The sequence below is a fragment of the Heterodontus francisci genome, chromosome 13 (assembly GCF_036365525.1).
Source record: "Heterodontus francisci isolate sHetFra1 chromosome 13, sHetFra1.hap1, whole genome shotgun sequence".
Taxonomy (NCBI): domain Eukaryota; kingdom Metazoa; phylum Chordata; class Chondrichthyes; order Heterodontiformes; family Heterodontidae; genus Heterodontus; species Heterodontus francisci.
Genome location: NC_090383.1, coordinates 98,558,578 through 98,583,338, shown reverse-complemented (window position 1 = coordinate 98,583,338; position 24,761 = coordinate 98,558,578). Strand labels below are relative to the sequence as shown.

At 41.4% G+C, this 24,761-nt stretch overlaps 1 protein-coding gene across 1 annotated transcript in view; it reads right to left on the bottom strand.

The window, feature by feature from the left end:
* Positions 1–24,761, bottom strand: part of LOC137376530 (exportin-5) — a 107,760-nt gene that overhangs the window by 44,329 nt on the left and 38,670 nt on the right. The window contains exons 5-15 of the mRNA XM_068045251.1: positions 24,348–24,530; positions 23,545–23,571; positions 22,981–23,166; positions 22,141–22,217; positions 20,519–20,618; positions 19,353–19,436; positions 17,927–18,052; positions 17,087–17,177; positions 15,357–15,485; positions 5,598–5,713; positions 3,902–4,057 (exon numbers count right to left, since the gene is read on the bottom strand). Of these exons, the coding sequence (XP_067901352.1) occupies positions 3,902–4,057; positions 5,598–5,713; positions 15,357–15,485; positions 17,087–17,177; positions 17,927–18,052; positions 19,353–19,436; positions 20,519–20,618; positions 22,141–22,217; positions 22,981–23,166; positions 23,545–23,571; positions 24,348–24,530 (1,275 nt within the window). The remainder of the gene's footprint in view (positions 1–3,901; positions 4,058–5,597; positions 5,714–15,356; positions 15,486–17,086; positions 17,178–17,926; positions 18,053–19,352; positions 19,437–20,518; positions 20,619–22,140; positions 22,218–22,980; positions 23,167–23,544; positions 23,572–24,347; positions 24,531–24,761) is intronic.

Genomic DNA, 24,761 nt, shown 5'->3' with positions numbered 1-24,761 from the left:
AGGTGGTGGAGGCAGGAACCCTCACTACATTTAAGAAGTATTTAGATGAGCACTTGAAACGCCATGGCATACAGGGCTACGGGCCAAGGGCAGGAATATGGGATTAGAATAGTTGGGTGCTGTATGGCCGGCACAGACATGATGGGCCAAAGGGCCTGTTTCTGTGCTGTATAACTCTATGATTTTGGATGCTTCATTATTGAGCATATTCAAGCCTGAGACAGAGTTTTGGTGTCTCAGGAAATTAAGGGATATAGGGAATGGGCAGGAAAGTGAATTGAGGTAGATCAGCCATGATCATAATGGATGGCGGAGCAGGCTAGAAGGGCCATATGGTGTACTCTTGTTCCTTTTTCTTATGTCCTTATAACCAGCGTAACAATTGATGCAAGAGGGAAGGTTGTAGGTTTCAGAGTAACATTATGTGAACCAGCCAAAGCAGCTATTACCCACAGTGCTCAGTGCATTTCAATGTATAGGAAACATAGAACATAGAACATAGAACATACAGCACAGAACAGGCCCTTCGGCCCACAATGTTGTGCCGATCCTTTGTCCTCTGTCAAGGACAATTTAATCTATACCCCATCATTCTCCTTTATCCATATACCTATCCAAAAGCCTTTTGAAAGTCCCTAAAGTTTCTGACTCAACAACTTCCCCGGGCAAGGCATTCCATGCCTCGACCACTCTCTGGGTAAAGAACCTTCCCCTGACATCCCCCTTATATCTCCCACCCTTCACCTTAAATTTATGACCCCTTGTAACGCTTTGCTCCACCCGGGGAAAAAGTTTCTGACTGTCTACCCTATCTATTCCCCTGATCATCTTATAAACCTCTATCATGTCACCCCTCATCCTTCTCCTTTCTAATGAGAAGAGGCCTAGAATGTTCAGCCTTTCCTCGTACGACTTATTCTCCATTCCAGGCAACATCCTGGTAAATCTCCTCTGCACCCTCTCCAAGGCTTCCACATCCTTCCTAAAATGAGGCGACCAGAACTGCACACAGTACTCCAAATGAGGCCTTACCAAGGTCCTGTACAGCTGCATCATCACCTCACGGCTCTTAAATTCAATCCCTCTGCTAATGAACGCTAACACCCCATATGCCTTCTTCACAGCCCTATCCACTTGAGTTGCAACTTTCAATGATCTATGCACATAGACCCCAAGGTCTCTCTGCTCCTCCACATGCCCAAGAACCCTACCGTTAACCCAGTATTTTGCATTCATGTTTGTCCTTCCAAAATGGACGACCTCACACTTTTCAGGGTTAAACTCCATCTGCCACTTTTCAGCCCAGCACTGCAACCTATCCAAGTCCCTTTGCAGACGACAATAGCCCTCCTCGGTATCCACAACTCCACCAACCTTTGTATCATCTGCAAATTTACTGACCCACCCTTCGACTTCCTCATCCAAGTCGTTAATAAAAATCACAAACAGGAGAGGACCCAGAACTGATCCCTGCGGCACGCCACTGGTAACTGGGCTCCAGGCTGAGTATTTACCATCTAAGACCACTCTCTGCCTTCTATCAGTTAGCCAATTCTTAATCCAACTGGCCACATTCCCCACTATCCCATGCCTCCTGACTTTCTCCATAAGTCTACCATGGGGGACCTTATCAAATGCCTTACTAAAATCCATGTACACCACATCCACTGGTTTACCCTCATCCACTTGCTTGGTCACCTGCTCAAAGAATTCAATCAGGCTTGTGAGGCAAGACCTACCCCTCACAAAACCGTGCTGACTGTCCCGAATCAAGCAGTGTCTTTCCAGATGCTCAGAAATCCTATCCCTCAGCACCTTTTCCATCAACTTGCCTACCACCGAAGTAAGACTAACTGGCCTGTAATTCCCAGGGTTGTTCCTATTCCCTTTCTTGAACAGGGGCACAACATTTGCCACCCTCCAATCACCTGGTACCACCCCCGTCAGCAGAGAAGATGAAAAGATCATTGCCAGCGGCTCTGCAATTTCATCCCTTGCTTCCCATAACATCCTTGGATATACCCCGTCAGGCCCGGGAGACTTGTCTATCTTCAAGTTATTCAAAAACCCCAACACATCTTCCCTCCTAACGAGCACTTCCTCGAGCTTACCAGTCTGCTTCCCACCGTCCTCTTCAGTAATACACCCCTTCTCATTCGTAAATACCGAAGAGAAGTACTCATTCAAAACCTCACTTATCTCTTCCGGCTCAACACACAGTCTCCCGCTATTGTCCTTGACCGGACCTACGGTCCCCTTAGTCATCCTCATATTTCTGACATACGCGTAAAAGGCCTTGGGGTTTTCTTTTATCCTACCCGCCAAGCATTTTTCATGCCCTCTCTTAGCTCTCCTAATCCCTTTCTTCAGATCCTTCCTGGCCATCTTGTATCCCTCCAGAGCTATGCCTGTGCCCTTTTTCCTCAACTTTATATACGCATCCTTCTTCTTCCTAACAAGACTCTCAACCTCTCTTGTCAACCACGGTTCCCTCACATGACCATCCCTTCCCTGTCTGACAGGGACATGCTTATCAATGGCCCCTACTATCTGCTCCTTGAAAAAGTTCCACATTTCGACCGTGCCCTTCCCTGCCAGCATATGCTCCCAACTTATGCTCCTCAGTTCCTGCCTGACAGCATCATATCTACCCTTCCCCCAATTGTAAACCTTGCCCTGTTGCACATACCTATCCCTCTCCATTACCACAGTGAATGCTACAGAATTGTGATCACTATCTCCAAAGTGCTCGCCCACCAACAGCTCTATCACTTGCCCTGGTTCATTACCTAGTACCAAATCCAATATTGCCTCCCCTCTGGTCGGGCAGTCTACATACTGAGTCAGAAAAGCTTCCTGGACATACTGCACAAACACTACCCCATCCAAACTATTCGATCTAAAGAGTTGCCAATCAATATTTGGGAAGTTGAAATCCCCCATAATTACTACCCTGTGACTTCTGCTCCTTTCCAAAATCTGTTTCCCAATCTGCTCTTCCACCTCCCTGCTGCTATTGGGGGGCCTATAGAAAACTCCCATCAAGGTGACTGCTCCGTTCCTGTTCCTGACCTCAACCCACAGTGCCTCAGTCGGCAGATCCTCCTCGAAAATTCTTTCAGCAGTTGTTACACTATTTCTAACTAACAATGCCACCCCCCCACCTCTTTTACCACCATTCCTAATCTCCCCAACCACTATTTTACTATTTTCTCCTTTCTCATTGGTAGGAAATTGCTGCTTACTCCTATATTTGTCACTAAAATTGTAAAGAGGTTAAAAATATTGAGGAATACAGGAGTGTAGCGATTCATTATTTGAAGCCAAAACACGCAAAGAAACTAGAAATAAATTATGCAACAAAAAAACTATTGTCAAATGCTAAAATCTGTCAATTCAAAATGCTGGAAACTGCACATCAAATAACAACATTTCCTTTTTGGAGAGGATAAAAGAGTACAAACAGAAGGATGATGCCACTTCCATACCCCCCCCCCCCCCCCCCCTCTGTACTCATTACAAAAAGAAATTCCCACTGCCAGAGCTCACTTTCCCTCTTCACAATTTTTAAATCCATCACTGCAAAAAGATTGCACTTACACTTCAGGTAACCCCATCCTATTATACATTTGATGGAATATTCTGGGTACAGCTGCAGCTTAAATGATGACAAGTTCATACCCTACTGCACACCTATTGTAACTATTTTTCTATGTCGTATATGAGACCATTGGTTTTCAGTTTTCATCAAAATGTATTCAGCTGTCTAAGAACAGTGGTCTTGATTAACCTTTAGTTAAGCTGCATTTCAGTTATCAATTTTTTGGCGACTGCCAGCTTTTTCTGAGGTAATCAGTTTTTTTTCCCTGAAGTTTTGTAGATTGACATGTGAGTAATATACCTTTTCAAGGACTTGTGGCAAAACAGTGGCATCATGGAGAAGGAACGGAGAAAGTGTGGACACAGCTGTCAGGATGCAGGACAGAATGAGAGGATCATGGGTTTGATAGCTTAAAACGGCTTTTAGCAGCTCAATCCCATCCGCTATTGGAAGTTCCTGTAAAACAAAAAAAGGTTAGGCATCTAGTTTATGCCGTTCTTATATTCACATAGGTCAAACAATATTAAGTACAGTGTATAGAGAACAAATTCTAGATGTTACTCTGAAATGCAATAGTGTTTCCATTAAGGAACTAGATACCAATCAACTGTTTTATTATGCTGCTACAAATATTTCCCCAAACTTGAGGTTTAAAAATAAACAAATTATACTCTCCCAATTCCCCTGCACAAACAAGAGTAAACATGCATCACCTCCCTCAGAATTAAGAGTTTAGCTTTGAGGAGATGTGAGCCTAATTAAATTTATCCTGTCCCCAAAACTATTGCCCTAGTCTCTTCCAACACACCCTACCACTCAAATCCCAAAATTCACACATGCCCAACGGCCAGTGTAAGAGATAAAAAGGATGGTGCCTTCATCCTTCATAGAAGAGGAGAAGGAATGGAAAATTGAAAGTAAAGCAAAAACACAACCCCACCTTTTTGTTGATAGCTTAACATTTGAGCACTGCTGCTCCCAACCACATTCACATTTCTGACCCACCAAACTGAGGCTGGTATTTTGTGTCCCGCACCCCCCACCCCCAAAAAGCAAGGAGTAGAAAATGGGAAGATAGTCATCTTGCTCTTAGACAGCTTAAGGCTAACTCAGTTGGTTTCAAAGTTGACCCCTAATATATAGCCTTCTATTTAAAATGCATGGACTGGGGAAGATAATGAAAGGAAAAATTGGCAATTTAGACAGCAACACCCAAGAGGCAGGGGGATATGGACTAGCATTCTACTCAATTGAAAATGTAAGATTTCATCATTTAAGGCTGAATACCTGAAACAGGAATATCAGCAAAAGTATATATTGTCATAGACCCACAAAATGATTTATTTAAAAAAAATTATGTATGGCTTCAGGGAGACTACACCTGGAGTGCTGTGTAGAAGTTTTGGTCTCCTTTTCACCCAAGGAAGGATAAATCTGCCTTAAACAAGGTGCAACAAAAGTTCACTACATTGATTCCTGGGATGAGAGGGCTGTCTTTATGAGGAGAGATCAAGTCCAAAGGGCTGATATTCTCAGAAGTTTTGGAAATAACATATGATCTCATTAAACCTGTAAAATTCTTAGAGGGCTCAACGGGGTAAATGCTGAGTTTCCTCTGGCTGGAGAGTCTAGAACTAGGGATGAGCCATTTAAAACTGTGACAATGAAACATTTCATCACTCAGAAGCTTTGAAATTCTCCACTCCAGAGGGTTGTGGATGCTCAGTCGATGAGTATAGTTATCGATGAGATCGATAGATTTTTGGGCACTAAGGGAATCAAGGGATATGGCATTAGAGTGGGAAAGTGGAGTTGATGTCAAAGTTATTATTAAATGGCAGAGCAGGCTCTATGAGCTGTATGGCCTGCTCCTGCTTCTTATGTTATAACTGAAACTAATGCCATTTGAAAAAGAAAGGCTGCTCATGTGGGTACAGGCTGGCAGTTAGATCAAAGTCATATTAAATAAGAGTTTCCTCTCATTATTCACACACACCTCAGGTTCCATTGTTCTGAATAGCTGGCTCATCACGCTCTCCATAAAGAAGGTCAATGCATCCCACTGCACAAAAGATGGTGAAAAGATAGAGCACAAACCTTTGCCAGTCTTAGCTGTAGAAGGAAAAAGAAACAAAATCTAACCCACAGACAAAAAGACAAACTTACCTATTATCTGCAAGACAGAAACATTTGCAATGAGGCACAGAACCATTACCACTTTTATGTTTCCAAAGATGTTGACCAACAACACTGCTTAAAAGGAAAAGAAATGGAACTCACAGGAAATATGATTTGCAATAAACCAGTACAACTTCCAGAAACTTGCGCAACAAAATACATGTAAACAAACTGCTGTGTTAACCACCTAAAGGGCAACATTTTATGTTAAATAGTTATTTTATAGTTACACTATGCTATATTGTTAAAACCCAAAATAAAATAAGTACAAACAAGAGCAATTTTGATTCTTTCACCAGGTGCACTGTTGGCCAGTAGTTTGATTTCCTTCATTCACTTGAGTGGCAGAGTCATGAATTCGCACTGGGAAGTTCCATATCAGGCCTAGAGAGCACTTTCACAGCAAGACACTGGTGAGAAATTGGCAGACGGGCACTGGGGCCAAGGCAGCTCTGAAAACATATGTAATGGGATTGGTGGGGCCTCAGATTGACTCTGAATCCTGAGAGGAAACGAGGAGCCCGGGAAATGGATTAATAGGGCTGGGGGGAGAGGTGTTTGTAGGAAGAAATCGCCACGTCAGCCTTATCTATGGCCCAGGCATTATGCTCAACCTGAGCTCTGTTCACAGAGTACAGCAACTGGGCCTGTGACTAGACTAGACTAAAGTCACAGTGCCAGTTACTGGCAGCACCCCAAAGGCAGAAATGCCACAAACCAGGCTGCATGTCAGCAATATTCCAGTATAGATAGGGTGTGGGGGAGGGAAAAAAGACAGTGAGTAGGGGGGCAGTGGAGGGTTATACCTGAAGCAATGCCAGTGTTCCCAACAGAAGCCACCAAACCTAATCCCATTCCAGAAACAGTAGGAAGATGCCATGTAGCGAAGTATTCAAGAGGCACATTGCTGACCTGTAGGGTTACCTTGCAGTTGAAGGGAAAATAAATTTTCACATCACCAATCACAATGACATTCATTATATCAGACAGCACTAGCAAAACCTCACACAGGTCCCTGTAACAGGACACTGATGAACTTTGCTTTCAGAAGTGTAAATGTGCAAGAAGTTTATAGCATTGTACTGGGTTGGGTGCATGGTCAGTGACTACTGGTCCATTTAAAAAATGGGTCTTTCAACCAAAAAGGCCCAACAAACACTGATCTAGGCTGACAATAGTGCACTGCTCCACTGACAGAGGTGCTACAGAATGGCTACAGCACAGGAGGCCATTCGGCCTGTCAAGTTTGTGCCGGCTCTCCAAGAGCTATCTCTTAGCTAAGCCACTTAAAACAAAAGTGAGGCCCTCTCAGGTGGGCGTAAAAGATCATGTAGCACTATTGGAATATCTACCCCAAAGTGCTGACCAGTACTTATCTCTCAGGTCAATAGCACAAACAGATAATCTCATTGCTATCTGTGCAAACCTGCTGTGCACGATTGGCTGCCACAATTCTCTATATTACAACAGTGACTTCACTTCAAAAGCAAAATACAATGGATGCTGGAAACATAAAATAAAAATGAGGAACAGCACCTCATCTTTCAAGTCGGTACTTCACGGCCTTCCAGATTCAACACTAAGTTCAACAATTTCAGACAGTAACATCTGCATCATTTTGTTTCCTTTTTCTTTGCAGGTTTTGGTTTTAATGGTCTTGTTTTTCTCTTTCTTTGCTTTCGAGTGGCAGCTGTTCATCTCTGCCATTCACACCTCCTCGATAAATAAATAATTCGAGGCATGGCATGGCTGCTCAACCCATCAAATGCCACGATGGGACTCCAGGACCCTACCCATGCCCTGGACAACTACATGTGCAGAAAGTGCCACCAAATGCAAAAACTCGAGCCCCAAATCTTGGAACTCTAGGAGCAGCTGGAGTCACTGACATGCATTCGCGAGGATGAGACATACAGAATAGCATATTTCAGGTGGTCACCCTGCAGCTTAAGAGAATGCAGGCAGAGAGGGACTAGGTGGCTGCCAGACAAGAAGGACAAGGCAGGTATTGCAGGAGACTCCCACTTTTTAACCAGTATTCATTTCTGAGTACCGTTGGGAGACAGGGTTCCTCTGGAGAGTGCAGCAAGAGTCATGACCAGAGCACCATGGGTGGCTCAGCTGTGCAGGGGGGGGGGGGGGGGGGAGGAGGAGGAGAGAAGACAGGAGAGCAATAGTGGTAGGGGATTCTATAGTAAGGGGAACATACAGGTGTATCTGTGGTCGCAGACATGATTCCAGGATAGTATGTTGCCTCCCTGGTGCAAGGGTCATGGATATCGCCGAGCGGCTACAGAGCATTCTGCAGGGCAAGAATGCACGATCAGAGGTCGTGGTCCACATTGGTACCGATACAGGTAGAAAAAGTGTTAGAGGCCATGCACGCTAAATTTAGGGAGTTCGGAAAGAGATTCGCAAGCAGGACCTCAAAAGGTAGTAATCTCTGGATTACTCCCAAGGCCATGGGCTAGTGAGTATAGAAATAGGAGAATACACCAGATGAATGCATGGATGGAGAGATGGTGCAGGAGGGAGGGCTTCAGATTTCTGGGACATTGGGACCGGTTCTGGGGAAGGTGGGACCTGTACAAGCTAGAAGGTCTACACCTGAACAGGACCAGGATGAATATCCTTGCAGAAAGATTTGCTAGTGCTGTTGGGGATGGTTTAAACTAGATTAGCAGGGGGATGGGAACCTGATGGCAGTTTCAGATAGGACAAATTCAGGGCAGGGAACAGGAGGCAGAAAATTAGTGAGTGACTCGGAAACACCAAAGCAGCAAAGGTTAAAAAGTGTGCAGCACAGGAATTTGGCAGTGTTAAAAGGTATTTATTTAAATGCAAGGAGTATAGCAAATAAAGCCGCTGAGCTGAAGGCACAGATAGACACATAGCAGCATGATATCATTGCTATAATGGAAACTTGGCTTAAAGGGGGGCAAAAATGGCAACTCAACATCCCTGGATATAGAGTTTTCAGGAAGGATTGAGAGGGGGATAAAAAGAAATAGGAGGGGGCATAGCATTATTGGTTAAAGAATCAACTGCAGTTGCGAGGAGGGGCAATATGCTAAATGAATCATCAAATGAGGCCATATGGGTTGAGCTCAGAAATAAAAATGGGCGGCCACACTACTAGGAGTATACTATAGACCCCCAAGTAGTAAGAGGGAGATAGAAAAACAAATATGTAGGCAAATTTGAGTGAAAAAACAATATGGTAATAATAGTTGGAAATTTCAACTACCCAAATATCAACTGGGATACAAACAGTGTCAAGGACACAGAGGGCACAAAATTCTTGAACAGCATTCAAGAGAACTTTTTCAGGCAGCCCAACGAGAGGGGATGCAATTCTAGATTTAGTCTTCGGAAATGAAGTTGGGCAAGTGGATGAAGTAGCAGTGGGTGACCATTTTGGAGATGATGACCATAATAGTTAGATTTAGCATTATTATGGAAAAGGCTAGGATAGAACAGGAGTAAAGGTTCTAAATCGGGGGAAGGCAAATTTTACGTAGCTGAGAGGTGATCTGGTGAAAGTGAACTGTATATAGATACTCGAAGGAAAATCAGTGGCAAACCAGTGGGATGCATTCAAAAGCGAGATTCTACGGGCACAGTGTAGACATGTCCCCACAAAGAAAAAGGGTGGAACTGCCAAATCTAGAGCCCTCTGGTTATCTAGAAGCATACAGAGTAAGATAAAGCAGAAAAAGTGTGACAGAAACCACACCTGCCAGATGGAAAAATATTAATTTTGTCATATGGAGCATTATTTGAACGCTTACTAGACATTGAACACAACTTGTTTTAAAAAGACCACAGTACAGTGGCTGAAAACATGGCTCACATTTGCATTCTAAAAGACAGTGGCATGGAGAGACAATGGGAGTACCCCCGGAGTCAATTAGCCATATGGGTTTTGTCAATAGTGATGATCAAGAGACATTGAGTCATTGAACGTGTAAGTGCCAGCATTCTATCCCCCACCCAGAGTGTCTGGTAAGCTGTGAGGAATTCACAAACCTCGCAGGCGAGGCTGTCTCAAACAAAAAGCTAGTCACATAACTAAACTGCTGGCCAACCTGGAGCTAACTGAATTGTGCTCACAGAAAGAAAGAGACTACAATTGAACTTCAAGAGAGCACCCCTCTCTCTCACAAAGTTCCAGGGATCCACAAAAGTATCTTAAGCCTGTAGACAGAAGCCCATAAAACAAGTTTGAAAGTGTGCACCGGGCCCCAACGAGAACTGCAAGACTAAACTTCAATCAAAGACTTCCAACCCAAAACCAGTAAGTGAAATTCCATCTACTACTTTAAACTTTCACCCTTTAATTCTTTCGCCTCCTCTGTATCTATCTGCATGTGTGCTAAACGCGTATACATACTAGCCTGGTTGTGTCGCATATTCTTAATAGTTTTAACTGAGTTAAGAGTTTTAGGTTTATAAACTTACACCTTTCTTGTTTAAACCTAAGAAAACCTGTCTGGTTGATTCTTTTACAATAACAATGAGAGAGCAGTGAGCAAGGACTCACTGGGGGGGGGGGGGGGGGGGGGGGGGGCAGGGTAGCCAAAAACTGTTTTAGGAGTTAAACCCAGTTACGGCCAAACCAGGAAAAGGCTGAGGGGGGGCCCTAGACCCCTTCCTCACCTGGTCGTAACAAAAGCTTGTGACAGTTCCAAAAACCTTAATGCTTTAGAAAACCTAGTGGAGTATAGAAAGTGCAGGAGTGAAGTAAAAAAGGAAATTAGGAAAGCAAACAGAGGCCATGAAAAAATATTGTCATGTAAAATCAAAGAAACCCCAAAGGTGTTTTATCAGTACATTAAGAGCAAGAGGACAACTAATAAGGAGGGTAGGGCCCAGTTAACAAGTTAACATATGCGTGGATGTAGAAAATGTGGGTGGGGTTCTTAATGAGCACTTTGTCTCTGTCTTCACAAAGGACAAGGATGATGTAGTTAATGAGGAGGAATGTGAAATATTAGATACGAAAAACATAAGGGGAAGTACTAGAGAGTCTGACATCCTTGAAAGTGGATAAATCACCAGGGCCGGACGGATTGTATCCTAGGCTGTTAAAGCCAGGGAGGAAATAGCGGCTGCTCTGGGGATCATCTTCAAATCCTCACTAGATACAGGCAAGGTGGAGTTCTGCAAACATTGTACCATTGTTTAAAAAGGGTGTGAGGGATACACCAAACAATTATAGGCTTGTCAATCTGACCTTGGTGGTGGGCAAATTACTAGAATCAATTCTGAAATACAGGATAAACTGTCACTTCGGAAGACACGAATTAAACAGGGATAGTCAACATGGATTGTTACAGGAAAGGTCATGTCTTACTAACAATTGATTGTTTTGAGGAAGTAACAAGGAGGACTGAAGAGGACAGTACAGTGGATGTTATCTACATGGATTTTAGTAGGGCATTTTAAAAAAATTCATTCATGGGATGTGGGCGTTGCTGGCTAAGCCAGCATTTATTGCCCATCCCTAATTGCCCTCGAGAAGGTGGTGGTGAGCTGCCTTCTTGAACTGCTGCAGTCCATTTTGTGCAGGTACACCCACAGAGCTGTTTGGGAGTTCCAAGATTTTGACCCAGCGACAGTGAAGTAACAGCAATGTAGTTCCAAGTCAGGATGGTGTGCGGCTTGCAGGGGAACTTGCAGGTAGTGGTGTTCCCATGCATTTGCTGTCCTTGTCCTTCTAGTTGGTAGGGGTCGTGGGTTTGGAAAGTGCTGTCTAAGGAGCCTTGCTGCAGTGCGTCTTGTAGATGGTACACACTGCTGCCGCTGTGTGTCAGTGGTGGATGAAGTGAATGTTTGTGGATGGGGTGCCAATCAGGCAGGCTGCTTTGTCCTGGATGGTGTCAAGCTTCTTGAGTGTTGTTGAAGCTGCACCCATCAAGCAAGTGGAGAGTATTCAATCACACTCCTGACTTGTGCCTTGTAGATGGTAGACAGGCTTTGGGGAATCAGGAGGTGAGTTACTCGCCACAGGATTCCTAGCCTCTGACCTACTCTTGTATCCACGGTATTTATATAGCTACTCCAGTTCAGTTTCTGGTCAATGGTAACTCCCAGGATGTTGATAGTGGGGGATTCAGCAATTGTAATGCCATTGAATGTCATTGGGAGATGGCAAGATTTTCTCTTGTTGGCACGAATGTTACTTGCCACTTATCAGCCCATTGTCCAGGTCTTGCTGCATTTCTGAGTATCTGAGGAGTCACGAATGGTGTTGAACTTTGTGCAATCATCAGCAAACATCCACATTTCTGATCTTATGATTGAAGGTCATTGATGAAGCAGCTGAAGATGGTTGGGCCTAGGACACTATCCTGAGGAACTCCTGCAGTGATGCCCTGGAGCTCAAATGATTGACCTCCAACAACCACAACCGTCTTGCTTTGCGCTAGGTATGACTCCTACCAGCGGAGAGTTTTCCCCTATTCCTATTGACTACAGTTTTGCGAGGGCTCCTTGATGACATACTTGGTCAAATGCTGCCTTGATGTCAAGACAAGATGGCATATGGCAGACTGGTCAGGAAAGTAAAAGCCCATGGCATACAGGGGAATGTGGTCAGTTGGATCCAAAATTGGTTCAGTGACAGGAAACAAAGGGCGATAGTCAACGGATGGTTTTGCGAATAGAAGGTGGTTTCCAGATGCATTCCACAGGGCTCATATTGGGACTTAAACGTGGGAGGCACAATTGGGAAATTTGCAGATGACACAAAAATTGGCAGTGCAGCTGATAGTAAAGAGAATAGTTGTAGACGGCTCCAGAACGATATCAATGGTTTGGCTGAGTGGGAAGAAAAGTGGCAAATGGAATTCAATCCGGAGAAGTGAGGTAATGCACTTGGGAAGGGCAAACAAAGTGAGGGAATGCACAATAAACAGGAGGATATTGAGAGGGGTAGAAGAAGTGAGAGACCTTGGTGTGTATGTCCACGGGTCCCTGAAGGTGGCAGAACAGGTAGATAGAGTGGTGAAGAAGACATATGGAATGCTTTCCTTTATTGGCCAAGGTACAGAATACAAAAGCAGGGATGTAATACTGGAACTGTATAAAACATTGGTTAGGCCACAGCTGGAATATTGCATACAGTTCTGGTCACATTACAGAAAGGACATAATTGCTCTGGAGAGAATAGAGGAGATTTACAAGAATATTGCCAGGGCTTGAAAATTGTAGCTATGAGGAAAGATTGGATAGGCTAGGGTCGTTATCCTTCGAACAGAGGAGGCTGAGGGGTGACTTAATTGAAGTATACAAAATTATGAGGGGCCTGGATAGAGTAGATAAGAAGAACCTGTTTTCCCCTAGCAGAGAGATCAATTACCAGGGGGAACAGATTTAAGGTAATTGGTAGAAGGATTAGAGGGGACGTGAGGAAAAACTTTTTCACCCAGAGGGTGGTGGGTGTCTGGAATTCATTGCCCGGATCGGTGATGGAGGCGGAAACCCTCAACTCATTTAAAAAGGTACCTGGACATGCACCTGAATTGCTGTAACCTGCAAGGCTACAGACCAGATGCTGGAAGGTGGAATTAGACTGGGTGGCTAGTTTCTTCAGCCAGCGCAGACACAATGGGCTGAATGGCCTCTTTCTGTGCCATAACCTTTCTCTGGTTCTATAGACACTGTTTCTTCACTTGTCCCAACATCATTCCCTTTAACCTTGCACCACCAACCCTTCTGTCATTTCATCTCTCCTGTCCATCAGAGATCTTCCCTGTTGTTCTTTTTCCAACCCTCCCCCCCTTCACTTGTTTAAAACCTATTACATTTCTAACTTTTCCCAGCTCTCCACACAGATGTTGCCTAACCTGAGTATTTCCAGCATTTTCTGAAATGTACATTGTTAAATATAACCTGCAATTATAAGTGTTGTGAGGCACCTCAGAGTGCCACATACTGTATTGAAAGAAATTGAACTGTAATGCACTTTATATAATGTCAAATTTGAACAGTTACATCATGTACTTTTATAAATTTTATGAAAAAGCATATTTTTGGAGGAAAAAACCCAGGATTTTCTTTTTTCACTTCAAAAGTACTTCATTGGTTGTAAAAATGCTTTGGGACATCCTGAATTGCAGTAATAAATGAATAGAAAGAACTTGCATTGCTAACAGCAGTTTGAAGTGCATTTAAGTCATATTAACGCACAAGGGTTTTACTGTTCACACAGCCTGGACTTCACCTGCACTGGAACTACTCGATATAGTGAAGAATGGGAATTTCTGTATGCCATCATTGTTCACTTAGAAAATATAATTTCAAACACTAACCTTCTTTTGGTGTGGGTGGGGGGCATAGGTAACTAAAGCACAAGACTTTTTTCTGTTTAGCACTAGAAACTAACACTGGAAGAAGTATGAATGCTGTATGAAGCAGCTTAATGTAAATTTATCCACAGAACAATTTCAAAAATCACAGCAAAAATATGCAATCTATAATTTGCATGCATATATATTTGCCAACTCTTCATTTATAATTGGGGAAAGCAGTAATTTTGAGTCAGACTCAATAAGCAAAAGCACACGTTGCACCATTGTTCCAATAATGAATTAAAATTGCTAACTATGCCCAGTATATATCGTCATGCTAGTCCCCACCTGCCAAGAATGAGGCACATTAATTTTGACATGAACATTGATTTTAAACTGTTACTGGAGTGAAGACTTGTTAAACAGATCACCCGTGGCTGGAAAAGACATTTGCATATTAACAGACAATGTTTGGAAAGACAAAGCAGCCATTACCTGACATTCAACCCACAATGGACTTTTGATCACCAGACATTGAAGGTGGGGGAGCTCATTCCAGGTTAACTGCTAAGATGGCCGAATACACAAACGAACATGTCAAACCAGCTCGTTACATGACTAACCTGCTGGGCAATTTGAGTTTTTTGAATTTGTACACATAGTTTGGGTAGAAAGCCGTTTGCTCCTGAACTAAGAAGATCTCTCCTGTCTGCTCCCATCTCTTTCTCACAAGCCTCTGAATCCACTGAAGACACATGAACCCCAAGAGAGAAAAGTCTCCTGCATTGAACAAGGTTTACGAAGGATACTGGGCCCCAACAAAAAGCAAGATCTACCTACAATCAAGGACTCTATAGTGAGCTCGAAGAACCAGAACAAAAACTCTTCGGATATTGCCTCAAACATTTCCACTTTATTTTTCTTCTGCTCTTTTTTGTCTCTATTTGCATGTGCGTATCGCGTATGCATGCTAGTGTGGGTGCGTCGTGTATCCATAGGCGTCAACTGAATTAGAGTTTAAGTTTAATAAATTTCAACTTTTCTTCTTTAAACCTAAGAAAGCTTGTTTGTGCTCATTTCTTTGCCTTATAATTGGAAAACAGTGAACACGGATTCACCAAGGGGGAGCTAAAAACACAGTGTGTTTAAAATTAAACCCCGCTACATTAAGACCAGATGAAGGCTGAGAGGGACCCCTAAGACATCTTTCTCACCTGGTCATAGCAATATTAAGTGTAAATACTCCAATCACCGATACAGAAACAGAATGCTTAACAGCTTACACATAGTTGGGCCAACATCAATGATTGCCGTAAGCTGATACTGCAATGCTTCAGAAGCCATGTTGAATCCAGTCATCGGTGACAGACGGCAAGACAGCCTAATGGTCTCTCCTTGTTGAGCTCTGAATGCTGAAAAACATAAAAAGTTAATCTGCATAAACAAAACATTACATTCAAAGTGCTTCAATTTTTAAAAATTCTTTCATGGGATGTGGGCATCGCTGGTAAGGCCAGCATTTGCTGCCCATCCCTAATTGCCCTTGATAACGGAGTGGTTTGCTAGGCCAGGCCATTTTAGAGAGCAGTTAAGAGTCAACCACATTGTTGTGGGTCCAGAGTCACATGTAGGCTCCCTGGATAAGTAAAAACAGTTAATGTTCTATATTGTAGGATCGGAATTCCTTCCCCCCCCCCCCACCACCCCCAATTAGACTTTAAAGCTGGACTTTGTGGAGTATGGGGAAGGAACCCCAACCCCCATGGACAATAGTACTGTGAATGAGAGCCAAACCTCAACATAAAGCACAGAAGCAGGCTGCATTCGATGGGTCAATTTCAAACATTCCAACATCACAACAGAACAGCTACTGTTGAAGGACTGGAATTTGGATCATCATAACAGTGACACAGGATAACTGCTATCATTTTAAGTAACTGGGGAGCCCATTGTTACAAGTAACTGGTCCCAGATCACAGCATTCACTCTTGTTAAGACAGGAGAGAAACCTTTGTCGTATATATCAGCTCTGGAGCCTGGGCTACCTCACCTTGGTGGAGTTCATTGTTCTCAGTCATGGAAATAACAACAGCACTAAATGGACCTGTCTAGACCAGGCAGGTAACAGAGGAGAGATTAAAAGGTGCTTCGTGGTGACCATCCAGCAGGATGGCTTCAGAAGATGTGTTCATGATATCTCTATAAGGATCATCATAAAAAGGACAAGATCGAAGGGTTTGGCACTGCAGTTATGTGAAGAAGGACGGGGACTGGTCATCTCAGGTCCATGCCTACAATCAACATTGCTAATGACCAGCCATGTGGGTGATTGTAAGTTTTGCAGTCGAATCATGAAGGGGTTTGTACTGTGGGGGCTGCAGTCAGAAGAAGGGTCAAAGTTGATCATCTTGACTCAGGACCTACAATCAACACCGGGACCTACCGGCCATGTGGGTGATTGGAAGTGTTTTCAGCCAAATTGTAGTGATCTTGGTATGAGGGATTGGGACAAAAGCGTAGTGTTTTTGCCTGAAATTTGTAAGTTTGAGCCAAGTCGTAGTGACTTTGTTTTGGTTAACTGGGAACAGTGGTCAAATCGCTTAAGGGTTCAGCTGGGAATTGGGGTGTCAATTTTAAGTTACTGCAGGAGGCTTTGTGCTGAGCACAGTTTTGTTTTATTTCTGTTTCAACTAACCACAGAGGTGTCAGTATTATGGATATTATTATACCAAGAATGGTGGTAAGGGGGTACAGGAATGGAAACTCTTACAAAATGCCAACAATTGCAAATTCACTATCAATAGGGAAAACTGGAATTAAATGTCACGCACATCTAGAGCAGACTGCCACTTCTGCAGACACACAAAAGTAGAAGCCAATATGTTTAAACTATTGGGATATTATAATTAACTGACGGTTTAAAAAGGAACTTAGAATCACAGTACTTTTGTTAAAAAAGGGCATTTGATAAACTTTAATATCTTAATACATGGATGTACTGCACAAAACTTACAATTGAAAAACGCATTGAAGTCTTCATCATTGTCGAAGTCTACACGAGAATATTCGCAACTTGGGCTGTCACTCTTGGAAGGAAATCCAACCTATTCAAAAGAAAAAGTCAGCTAAAAAATTTCTATATACAATTTCTTGTAATGAGTTTCCAGCTACACTAAATTTAGATTCAATTAAATTAGGGAAAAGGAGGAAACTTCAAACAAGCCCTTAAACAGGGATTTATTGGGTTAACCATAAAGACTCAAACACACAAATGTACAGCTTTGTATGTTTCAGTTATCATACTATCAAGAAGACTCAGTGACCCCTGCTGTGGTGGCAACAAAAAGTATGATGCTATAACCTCCATTTCCAGTTTAGGATGGGGATTGCAGGTTCCTGGTAGGAAAAGTGCACACCTAAGAATATCAGAAGGAAAGGATTCGACTTGCCTTATCACTTGAGCAAGTGTCTCAGCAAATTTACATTGCTGATGTGCCAAGTCAAACTTCCCAAGTGATCAAAGACATTTCACCAAATCAAATTACTGCTGACCCACTCAATGTATCAATGACCAGAAAACATGGCTGCCTCTGAAGAGAGTATTTATCTTATAGTCAGGGGTAGTATTACTTCCAAGAACCTACAGAAGTTCTTTTTTTGAAGGTTCTCAGACTTTCCCAAATGCAATAGCACCATTTTGTTGATTATTGCTCTGCCGTCCAAGTCAGTGCTGCCATCGCATTGATAAATGAGATACAAACTTTTATATAAAGAATAGCCACCTGAATGAAGTCATCACTACCCTCAAGGGGAGAAAGCCTACAGAAGAAAAACAAAGTGCAATCCCACGTACCTTCAGAAGATTAGCCATTGTTGCATGCAACAATTGTGGAATGACCTCCAGCAATACAGCATCCTTAGAAACATGTTCATGTCTTAAAAACGAGCACCAAGCTATCTGGGTTGAAGATCTTAAATACTAGAGAACAGAAATTTTTTTTAACAGGTGGTTAATTCTAAGCCACCCTTTCTTCCAACCCCACCCCCACCCACTCTAAGCAGGGGAAAAGAAATTTCATTCTGTGCAACTCCAGGCCAATACCATTCTTAATAGTTTCTTTGCTTGCTAGAGCACTCAGTGATGTTACACCAACCAATTTACATCTGATCTATACTCTATCCTTCCCAACACCTACCTCAAAACATGGAATGGCTTAGATTTTATGGCAATTGGGTTACAAGGAAGCAAGCAATCATTTTTGGACACGATCACACAATAATCACAGATCAGGAAGACTAGTCACTTACTCCTAATTGTTAGAAATTCTAACATCCTCTCTTTGTAGCACCCAACTGTTTCTCCATTTGAAGTTTATTTCACACATCAATCACTTGTATGAAGGCTTCCTTGCATCAGTCCTAAAATTATTTACTAGTTAGAGCCCATATCCCCTAAAGTTAAACTGAAAGTGTAGTATTAAGTAATATTCCTCACTCTTCTAATCTATGCCTTAATCTTAGATATTGCTGCAAGATGACCACCCAGCCATGTCCATTCCAAGACAAAAAAAGTATTCCTTTCTTTCTTCAAACTTAAAATATCTGACACTGAGGGTCAGCTTCATAGCTCGTCTACAATGCTGCCAAGTGCTTGAATGCGACAAGTAGTAGTTGGATCAGAGGACTGTAGAGTTTGATATTACCTCTGCAGACTTCTATTGTTTTGGCCAAAGTTAACCAGCTATTAATTCTCAATTGCTGCAGCACTGCATTGATTGGGCACGCTTAACATCACGTTTAAGACTCCTAGGTCTCTTTCAACTTCACCTACAGCTATTTCAACACTATTCATGGTGTATGAATGTCAACTACCTTTCCTTCTTGTGTGTAGTACTTTATACTTGCCTCTATTAAACTTCAACTGCAATGTTCAGTTACACGCCTTATCCAACTTAGTCTAATTTCTTAAGTATACCTTCCGATCTTATTTCCCTTTTTTAGTTTTATATCATTTGCAAATGTTTACCACTTTGCATTGAGTTACTGAATCCAGACCACTTATGCAGATGATCTATTCCTACCACACATTTGAGGCAACAGCATATAAATTGCACTCATGAATGGTATACATACAAAAACATTACACATCAGCCAAAGAGGCTTTATAGTTTACAAGGCCCAAAGATCAGTGTCACCAGCTCAAGAGTCACCAAGCAAATGAAACATTCACTACTGCCAGGAAGATGCATCATACACAAACAATTAAAAAAAACAATTACCTGACTGGGGTGATTGGTGAAAGCCAAAAATGCTTGTAAATATTTGTTGAAATTAGGAGGTTGACCAACATCTTTATCGCTACCCTGAAAAAAAAATCTTAGTCAACATTGGCACACATGCATTCTAAAAAAAAATGTAAATTATACAGATGTTAAATTCATCTTCCATTCTTATGGAGGGGTAGATCTGTCAACACGATCTACTTATCACTGAATCATAAAATTGTTACAGCACAGAAGGCCATTCAGCCCATCGTGTCTGTGCCTGCTCTCCGAAAGAAGAGTTAACCTAGTGCCATTAAGGACTTAATATAACATCTTCAAATAAAATCTGCTGCATTTTCGAACACTATCTGAATATGGCAACCAGCACAAACACAAAAAGCAATTTCATTACTTCCAGACCTACTACAACTTTCTAGGAAGCATATAATTATTACGTTAAGAAATGCTCATTTTTTCATTTTATCAGCTTCATCAACAGATTTTGAAACTGAAACAACATAGCATACTTTATTTCCACCTTCCACAAAAACAACCTCATGCTAGTCTGATCAATTTCTGAAATATTTACAAGGTACTATTTGCAGTTCTGAAACTAAAATTCAACAAAAATTCAAATCTAAGAGTTAAATTTTTTTTTAAACAAAAAAGAGAAGTATGTTGACATGCACAGACACATTTTCAATTAGATACAAAAAGACACTGGTAGGGCCACAGAATTAAACACCAGTTTTATTCTGATGTAAATTCACTCCACAATCACGGGTTCAGAACATCTAGCAGTTTAACATGTACCCCCACCAGCTTTAGTGTTGAATGGAAGCCACACAGTTATGCAGACCTTTAAATATTCATTATGTTTATGGCCACCCTAAAATCAAGTTGAAAAAAAAGAAGAGAAAACACAGCAAATCAAATACAAAATAGTGGAAACATAGAACAGGTCAGTCAGTCTGTGGAGAGAACAGACAAGTCAGTTTTTAGCATCCTCATGAAGGTTATACCCAAAAACTGTGTTCTCTCTACAAATGTTGACAATGCTATTTTATCTTCCTAAAAACATTCTGTCACTATACAAATGCATTCTACTGTAAACAAAGCCCATGACTTAGAAAGATTCTACCATTAGAACAGGCAGATCAGCTGCAGTATGCTCAACATACCCACAGTGCAGTCAACTGTCCACCTAGGGCTGTAAGTACTTGACAAAGCCTCTTTAGAAACATGTAGTGCTGTTCCACAAGCCCTGCTCCGTGAGCTGTCCTGTAACAAGAAATGTGGAATTTTGAATCTTTCCAAATGAATAACCATTAAAGAGAGCAGTTTACAACACAGGAGGCGGACATTCGGCCCATCTTGCCTGTCCTAGATCTTTTAAACAGCACTCCAATTAAGTCCCTCACTACACTTTCTCCTCATAATACTGCAAATTAGTTGTCAATCACATATCCAATTGCCTTTTGAAAGTTCCTACGGAATCCAATTCCAACACCCTTTCATGTAGAGCATTCCAGAATTTAGCAACCCTCCATATAAAAATCTCATTTCCCCTCTAGTTCTTTTGCCAATCATTTTAAATCTATGACCTCTGATTACCAACCCACATGCCAGAGAAATCAGTTTCTCCCAACTTGCTCTTATCAAGACTTCTCAATTTTGAATACCTCTTATGTTTCCCTTGAACCTTCTCTGCTCTAGGCAGAACAATCCCAGCTTCGCCAATCTCTCTACATAACTCAATTCCCTCATCCTTGGTAGCATACTGGTAAACGTTCTCTGTATCCTCTCCAGGGACTGGATATCCTTCCTGTAGTGTGGTGCCCAGCATGAAGAACACTTCAGTTGAGGTCAAAATAGTGATTTGTAAAGCTTTGGCATGACTTCCTTGTTTCTGTATTGATTGCCAGTCTGTCTATGTCCTCCCGAAGCCTGCTATTATCCTGCTCACTATCGTGTTGCCAAGTTTTGCAATGAGGGGCATTTGGCCTCATCCTGCTCTTATTTCTTATGTATTGTTATTCATGTATCATTATGCTCTTAAGAATCATCAGCAACTTTTGAAATTGTACGCTTTATACCCAATTCCAGGTCATTTATATACATGAAAAGCAATGGTCTCAACATCAACCCCTGGGGGACCCCACAGCAATTTTTCTCCAGTGAAAAAAAAACACATTCGTCAGCGTCACCCACTGTCTGCTCACCTTCGCCCTTTACTATCATTTGTTTCTAGTTTTCAAATAAGTCTGTTGTGAGACACTATCAAATGCCTTGTGAGAAAAAAAAAAATATATACACACACACACACACACACACACACACACACACACACATTCCACTGAACTACCTTCATCAACCCTCTGATACTTCAAAGAATTCAATCAGGTTAGTCAGACAGAATTTGCCATTAGCACATCTGTGCTGCTGTCCCTTATTAAGCCATGCTTCTCCAAGTGAGAATTAATTTTGTCCTTAACAATGATCTCTAGTAATTTTCCCACCACTGACATAATGACTGTTGTTACCCGATTTATTCTGCTCCCCCTTTTTTGAACAGGAAATTTTCCATGCTCAAAATATTTTCAACACAATCTTAAGCATTTTGCAAAAAAACTCAATCATTTGATTTTTCTACCCGCTCAAGACCTCTTAAATACAAAAGATTAATAATGATCATTTAGTCAGTGTACAATTAGTTCAAAAGCAAATGAAGTATGTTAGGTTAAGTAATTGAATTTATGAAATTAACATCCTATTTCTGACCAGATGGAAAACAAACACTTACTGTGCAGCAGACAAAATGCAGTGCATGGCAGCATCACTAAAGAGGACCAGGAGAGGCTTACGATCCTCCAGCTTGCCCTAGCAAGTGAAGAAAGCACAGGTTTCAGTATGGATTTAATAGGATTTTGCAATCACTCCAGGCCTCTATCTTCTACACAAAGAAAACTGGTTAAGAAAATTTATTATAAAATGAACTGTGCAAATTACATTAGGAATTTCAAGCAGATTTGTATGTAGAAAATCCTATTACTGAGGACAACTTAAGTTTTTCCAAGAAAATGTTCAATCTTTGAAATCAATTAAAACAACATATTTTTGATCAGATATACTTAAGCATCGAGACCTCACTAATGGTTGCCAAAGTCATGGTCACTGAGCAGAACTTCAGGTAAAGAAACTACAACTTCAATAAAGTGCAAGATATCTGTTGCAATGCCAGCAGGTCCTGGACAGTTAGATCATCCATAGCTTAAATTAAAAGGTATATTTAACTTGTGAACTACAGCACTAAAAACGCCACTAGAATACTGAAACTACAAAATTGTTCTACATATTAAAAATAATTTGACCTTCAACTACTGCTCACCCAATGTGTTCGTTTTAAATCTTGACTGCTCATTAAATTTGATTATTCTACCTAATCAGATAGTCTACTCATGTTAATTCAATTTACTAAATTCAAATGCCATTATGAAAACGTCCTGTGCAATTTTATTATTATTAATTACTTCAAACTTTACCCAAAGAAAGCCTTGAATCAGAAGTGGATTCTACTAAATTGTTAATCTAAAATTGTTAACTTTGAAAAATTAACAATTTATCTTTTGCTAGAAGGTATTACCTTTCTGCTGATGGCAATGAGCAGACACTCTGCTGCCTCAAGCTGCAATTCTGCTTCAGTTAGTAACATGCATAGCACCTCAAGTAGCTTGCAGCTATCAGCTGTAATGTGGTGCAATGCAACCCAGTCCACATATCCAGCCAGGGTATTGAGAGTTGCTACCGCAACACGACAGTGTGCCTTGGCCTAAGGAAAATAATTTAATGCTTTTGAAAATCAGCTGCAAAATATTCAAAGACATAGTTTATTAAGCATATGTGAAATCTATAGACACATTTTAAAACTGCATATAATGTAGTGTAACTGGATTATTTCTACCCAATTTTACATTGGCCAAATTAAGGAGCAGCAATCAGATACCTAGTGATTCTCCTTTAAACAGCAAGGGAAAAACAACATCAAGTTGCATTAAAAGCAGTCCCCCACCCTCTACACAACACTTTTCAGCAACTGGAAAATTAACTGAAAAATTGCATTCTACTATTTGATGAAATTTGCAGGAGCTCCAAGTTGCTCTTAAAAAACAGCACTAATATAACAAATAATGTAAAAATACAAACCAACCTTATTTTCTTGAGTAGTATCTGCTTTCTACAAGAAATTGAAAGAAAGGATGTTAGAAAACAGTTATTTTGCAAAAAGCCAAAATGAGCAGTGGCTCACTAAACCACAAGCAAATGACAAAGACCACACATTTCCAGTTTTCCTGGACAAGTGAATAGAATCAGTTAATCTTCAAAGTGTGATATCCCACAATCCCATTCAATAAAAAGAGACAGAATCCAATATGCAACAGGATCACCACAGATGATCACTCAAAGAGTTACAGACCAGCAATTATTATATACGTTAAGTGCATTGCATAAGCATCAGGTTTGAGACATTCTTAGTGAACAACCTATATTTATTTTTATTTTCTTCAATATTCTGTTCTTATCCCCCAAAAGGCACTGACTCATACCAATACAATTCCACACTCCAGTATCTTGCCAGAGTGGTCACTCCATGGAAATACTTGTAATGCGATAGCTAAATAGCTATTCAATCATATGGTGCATCACAGGTTACCCAATTCTGTCCTCAGCTGAAGGCACGTATTTTGCAGTAAAAGTCTTGGGGATCAAGTATAGGAATGGCTGGCTGGTGATTTGCACCTACCCTAATGGGCTGAGGTGAACTGCTGCTCCAGTTGACATTAGTTAACTTGGCAAAGACTAGAAAATGAACCTGGGACATTTCTGGTTTGTCAGCCATAACATGATACCATGCTGTTGGTTTTTGACAATCCCAGAAGATAATTTATGAAATTCATCAGATAATGGAATTCTTTCAGAATTAGCAGTAGTAACCAGATATATAGTAATTACCAGCTGTTTGTAATTCTGAGTGTGCTCCTGCAAGATGTCCAAGAGAAAACTGAAGAGCTGCATCATGTTTTGAGTCAGTGCATGCTGGATGTCCTTACGACGCTGAGCGGGTATAGTCTGGAAGGTCACCACATCTTCCACCAGGCGCAGAAGGATCAACATCACCAGCTCAGTCTGTGTCTCCTAAGAGAACAATTAAAAAGTTAAATCACATACCGAATATAAAATAGTACACAATCCTTCACAGGTTATTTCATGGAGGGAATTACAAAAAACAGACACTAAACGATTTGGAAATTTGCACACAATGTATTAATAGCTGAAATATTTAAATCAAACATATTTTCTTTACTTATCAAATGATTGTAACCTCTTCATCTTACATTGTTACTATCTATCCTGCTGCTTGTAATT